We start from the raw sequence: 6,107 nt of genomic DNA, 5'->3' as shown, positions 1-6,107 counted from the left end.
ATCACCTCACCCCAGTACTTCTTCGGCCTACCCCTACCCCGCCTAAAACCATCCAACGCTAGCCTCTCACACCTATAGGTATTATCAAGAAATTGATTTCAGTTGTAATTATTTGACTTGGATTTGATACGTGCAGGAGACCATGCCTCAAAGCAACATCATCATCCTTACTAATCCATCATCCAAACTCCCAGTGGAAAGAGATAGACTGACCATTCTGCCCATTCAAGGTGATTATTCACGAGAAATGTTGATGCTGCAAAGAATCAGGTCTTACATTGTAAGAGCACAGTTAGTTATTATGAAGGGTATTCTTCTTTTTATGTTGATTTGGCTCTAGAAGTTCCTCAATTCTACTATGGTTACAGCATGCTAGGTGTGCTTCGGATTATCCTTTGTAACTCGAGAAAATCACTTTTCCATACTACGATAAGCTAATTGGCAACATGTATATTTTCATTTTCCGATGCACTTGGGGCTTTGCTTTCCTTGTACTGTTGAATCATCCACGTATATTTGTTTTTTAAATTAGAAAATCATCATGCTCTTGTACTGTTGAATCAACCATGAATATTTGTTTGTATTTGGTTGGTCTTCTAGTATCAGTAGAGTTTTCATTGTAGAGCTAATGCAGATTGTTAAATCCACGCTTTCTTGTTGTGTCAGAATAGTTTCTATGTTTTTTTTCCAATTTCTGTCACTATAGTTTAGTGTCTGCGTGTTTCCAGAAATTGTCAAGCAATTGTCTGCAATGATGACATGTAAACATTTAGTTAAAGGAACATAGTTAGAAAGTATCATCTACGTATTGATGTCCAGATATTGTCTTACTTGGTAAATGTTTTGCAAAATTCGCCATCATTTCTCTATTTCTGTCGATTTGTCAAGTTTAATTCCCTTAGAAAATTTTAGATGATTTGTCTTTTGTATTTTGCATGGCGTTCCTTTTGGCTAATAGTTTTCTGTTGCAGGTCTTTCTAGAAACTCGAGCTGCGGAGCATTCAAAATGGAAGAGCCAAGTGAGTCATTACATCTTTACCGACTCAGACATAGCAGTGGTTGATGATTTGGGGCAGATATTTAGTGATCACCCTGATTTTCATGTGGCTCTAACATTCCGTAACAACAAAGTGCAACCTCTGAATTCAGGATTTATAGCAGTTAGGGGCACTCCTGAGGGAATTTTAAGGTTTGTTGATTTGTATTCTATTCTCCTTGAATTTATGGGGCATATTGCTAATAGGATATTTAAATAGTGGTGATTTGCTTTTATGTTTGAATCTTTTAGATTTAAATTATAATAACAGCGGAGGGTGCTCCTCAGTCCTCACTAGTTTCTATGCTTTTAGGTGTTGTATTCTGCAGTTCTGATATTTTTAGTAGGACTGTCTAGTAGGAACCCCGGACATTTAACAGATGTTTCTTGGTTTGTGTTCTTGAAATTTTGAAAACCTGTGATTTAGTATTATCTTTTTTCTTCGTCATAATGTACTAAGTTTCTTTTATTAATTTAAAACAGAACTTGGCAATGCATTTCTTTACATCTCTTCCTAAAGCCATTATAACTCCTAAACTGTGCAGAGCAAAGTCTTTCTTGGAAGAAGTACTAAAAGTCTACACGTCAAAGTTCATGAAAGCTTCCAGAATGCTCGGGGATCAATTAGCTCTTGCCTGGGTTGTAAAATCTCATTCTTCCTTTGATGTACGAAGGTTTTCTAGAAAACAAGCATTTATGGACCAAATCAGCGGGGCTTCCGTTCTATTTTTGCCATGTTCAATTTATAACTGGACACCACCAGAGGGTGCCGGTCAATTTCACGGGATGCCCTTGGATGTTAAGGTACAGTTCTGGTTTAAGATTTGCTTTGGGTTATATTCCAAATGGTAAATTTATAGTGAATTTATGAAATGACTTGAATTGTAGTTTAAGGAGTTGTGGACATGTAGATGGTTTATCAACTAAACATATATATAGCCAAACGAAATTTCCAAGTGCATCCTCCATGTTGGAATTTTAGAAGTCTGATTTTCCATTATGTAGTAGATTATGGCTTGTACAGTTATACTGTTGCTAAAGTATAGGCAGCCTCTTAAATCACTTCCACATGGACCTCTCAAGAAGAAGATGCTGTTTCAGCTACTGAATATCTGAAAAAGAATCAAGAGTTGGTATACGTCCAGTACGTGATGAATGACATACTTCATAAATGAGATTGTGAAAGGATACTTGTGGTTTTGTTCTGAGTTTTGAATTCGGTTTTGGTCACAGGTTGTGCATTTTAAGGGATCAAGAAAAAGACTTATGCTGGAGTCTTGGAACTTCTTAAAGTCAACGTCATCTTCAGACATTGCCGACATGTTATGCCTAATCTTAAGAAGTGGCAGGACAAAGTACGATTTCTAGTTGAGATTTGTTTTGGTCTTATCAGATGGATTTATTCTTTTTCAGCAAGTACGTCCTCTCATTCATTTGGAAGATTAACCAGGCTTTTTGAGGTTGTTGGTTGTAACTTGTAAGACTAGTCAACATTCACCATCCAAATGGTGCTTGAGCTTAAAGCAACCGGTCAATATTGCTGCTCAGCTGCAACTTTAGAGACTCAGATGATGGATAGTTTCTAGCTAAAATCAGTTTGTATTCTGATTTTTTGTGTAACTACATGTAAATTCTTGAAAATTGATTCAATGTTTCCTCCTTTGTTTTCTAGTTACTTCAACAAGATCAGTATAGGAATTTAACTTTTGTGCTGTGTTCTATAGGAACTTCAACACTGCTTTCTCTTCTTCTGGTGTTTTTAAGATATACTATAACAACAACATACCCAGTGTTTTCTCACAAAGTGGAGTTTGGGGAGGTGTAATGTGTACGCCGTTCATATCACTATCTCAGATGAAGTAGAAAAACTATTTTCGATAGACTTTAAAAAACTAGCAATAAAATATGATAACACACCACTAGATAATAGAAGACTCAAGACATCCACAGAGTAATAGTATGAACTACTTATCCAAAATCATAAACATCCATAAAACGCCATGAATAAGAAACTATAAGACGCATTCACAACATTATGACTACAGGTAAAATCTCCAAACAAAGCACTTCCCCCTACTAGTAAGGACGCACACCTACGCACTAATCCTTTACCATAATCTGCATCTTCCACACTTTCCTATCACAGGCCATGTCCTTTGTAAACTGTAACTGCTCCATGTTATGCCTAATCACTTTCCTTCAATATTTCTTCGATCTACCTCTACCCTATCTGAAATCATTCATAGCAAGCCTCTCACATCTCCATACTAGGGTATCTGTGCTCCGCCTCATTACATGTCCAAAGCATCTCAACCTTCTCGTACTGGGGCATGTGTTAAGATATTACTATGTGTTATTAAGTTTATTGATTTATTTTTGATTTTGAGTTTCATACTATAGTTTGAGCATAGAGCAGTAATGGTTGAAAGTGCAACACATACAATTCAAAGGTGAATTTGGTGGTTTTGTTGAATTGGAATTAAGTGGTGGTCCGGCATGTATGGAGAAAGGTAAGAGGTGAGCAAGGTGACTGGAGAAAATTGAAGGAAAGGTGTCATTTAAGTCTTGAATGAAAGATTGATGACATTGACCAACTTAGAGGGTCAAACATAATTAAGAAACTTGATTAGGTAAATTGTAAACTTTATTCATATTTTCAAAACTGTCTAATCTTTTTAAAAATACAAATCAACCCACACCTACAAAACTCCCCTCTCTGCGAATCAATCGTCTCTCCTCTCTTTCTCTTGATAGTTTCTCTCTAACTTCTCCCAACCAACAACTTTTCAAATTTCTCCCTTTAATCTTCTGCAACTTCAACCTCCAGCGACAAAAAATTTTGAGTTCTTGCCCATTCCTTTTTTACTTTCAACCGTCAGTTGATGTGACAATATTCTCCGACGATAACAACTTCGAGTTCTTCATTGTTTCTTTTCGATTTTCACAGGTAAAAAATGAGGGCTTTTTAGTTATGAAGAAAACGAGGAACTTGAGTTAACTTCTCTTCTAATATGAGTTAACAATTTCAATATTTGTTGCTTAAATTTACAATGGGGATTCAAGAATACCCTAATTTGTGGTATTTCTTTTCTTCTCTTTTCGGAGTGAAATATGATTTTTTATTGTTACTATAGTTCTTGTTGTTGAACATTGTTGTAAAAATAGCGAGAGTTGAATTTTAATTTTTTTCAGAGACATCTTTGTGACCAAATCTAACAAACAACAGTTGATTTGTTGGTGTTTTTTTTTTTTTTATGTTTTTTGTTATTTGTGTTTGTACAATATTGAAGTTGTTGGTAAATATTAATGTTCTTAGTGTGTGTTACTTAGGTGATTTTACTAAGTAAAATTATAATTTTTAATTGAATTTCTCATCTGGGTGTATATGCAACTGCCGTTTTTTGAACAATGGATAAAACATGTAACGTGAATCCAACAGATGAGTAATCTGTTGCAACATATAACTCATTTGTTGCAACCTATGAGTCATATGTTGCAACAACATGTGGGTAATATGTTGCAACAGATTACTCATATGTTGGATTTGTATTATAGTATTGTAACATGAATCCAACAAATGGGTCATCTGTTGCAACAATTGTTGGATTCTTATTGCAGGTTCTATCCATTGTAGCAGTAGCAAATAATTTGAAATAATTCAAATTAAGTGTATTCTCATATTAATCTCATCGTAATTACACGATCAACTAAGTGTATTCATCATGAATAGAGTGACCAATTGACCAATTTTATTTGAAATGAATCAAATTAAACCATTATTTATAATAAATAATTTGATATAACTAAAATTAAAGATGAATTGATAAGTTCACTTACAATTTCAATTAATCTCATAGTAATTACATGATCAACTAAGTGTATTCATCTCGAAGAGAGTGATCAATTGACCAATTTAATTTAAAACGATTCAAATTAAGTCATTATTAGTAACAACTAAATTGATCGGTTGTTGGTCTTGGTAAAAATGTTATTGATATATGATGATTTGTTATTGTTTCTATTGAATAAATCTTGCTACTAATTTATTTTTTTCAACAGATGAACAATCTGTTGCAACAGATGAATCATATGTTGCAAAAACGAATAAATTATTCTAACAGATGAATCATAGTTGCAACATAAGGGCTATCTGTTGCAACAGATGGACCATATGTTGCAACAGATAGATCATTGGTTGAAAGAACTCAAGGGTCATGACTTTTCGATCATTTAACTAAAAAAATGATTCATAAATAAATAATATAGAAAAAATATGATAAACACAATTTTGTAGCTATTTAATTTAAATAATTTAAATATTAAAAAGGTGAAAAGTTATGACTTTTCACCTTTTTTGTATTTAAATCTATTTTTTTTAAAATTTAAATAATTGAAAAGTCACCAAATTTGATTTAATTAAGAGATATAATTATTAAAAAAGAGGTGAACGGTCGTATTTTTTTTTTGTCTAACACACTACACTATTCACTCATTCAATCTTTTATAAATAGGTATCATCAGCTCTATCTCTTGCATCTTGTCTTGCATAAAAATGCCATTACATCTTCAACCACTTCTCTTTCAAAAATTAATTTCTTGTTCGTCCATTGAGGTATATTTTATTTTCTTGTTCTAACATGAAAATTATTAACATGCATCTATTTTTTAGTTAAGTTTCACATTTATTTTTTGGTTAAACTACCAGTTGGTAGTATATGTGGTTTAGTGTTTTACGTTGTTTGTTCATGCACGTTCTAGATATGGCTGATCCAATTTGGTACATGGCGATTCTGCTTGACACCGTGTAGGAACTTGAATGGCTGGTTCATGAACTCCAGTGAGAGTTGGGCGCCACGAGAGCAAGGGTACTTCTTGGGATTTGAAGGCTGAGAGGTCTGTTGCCCGATGGATTTTCGATTGACAATAATAATAATAATAATAATAATTATAATAATAATAATTATAATTATTATAAAAACACTGTGCACAGGGACCCATCTATTACTGTGCAAGATTCTTTTTTATTATTATTTATAGGTGCCTCATTCTTGAAAAGAGGCAAGAGTTTTCA

General features: G+C 33.6%; 1 protein-coding gene across 1 annotated transcript; it reads left to right on the top strand.

Moving 5' to 3' along the window:
* Window positions 1-136: 136 nt before the first annotated feature.
* LOC107843324 lies at window positions 137-2,784 on the top strand (the record flags this gene model as incomplete). Its single annotated transcript, XM_016687559.2, is given in 4 exon segments — window positions 137-280; window positions 972-1,189; window positions 1,582-1,840; window positions 2,270-2,784. Coding segments are annotated over 4 exon segments (756 nt in total), but the record flags the coding sequence as incomplete, so codon positions are not given.
* Between the last annotated feature and the right edge of the window lie 3,323 nt (window positions 2,785-6,107).

Source organism: Capsicum annuum, chromosome 10, assembly GCF_002878395.1.
Source record: "Capsicum annuum cultivar UCD-10X-F1 chromosome 10, UCD10Xv1.1, whole genome shotgun sequence".
Classification (NCBI taxonomy): domain Eukaryota; kingdom Viridiplantae; phylum Streptophyta; class Magnoliopsida; order Solanales; family Solanaceae; genus Capsicum; species Capsicum annuum.
This window is presented reverse-complemented; position numbering and strand designations above follow the sequence as displayed.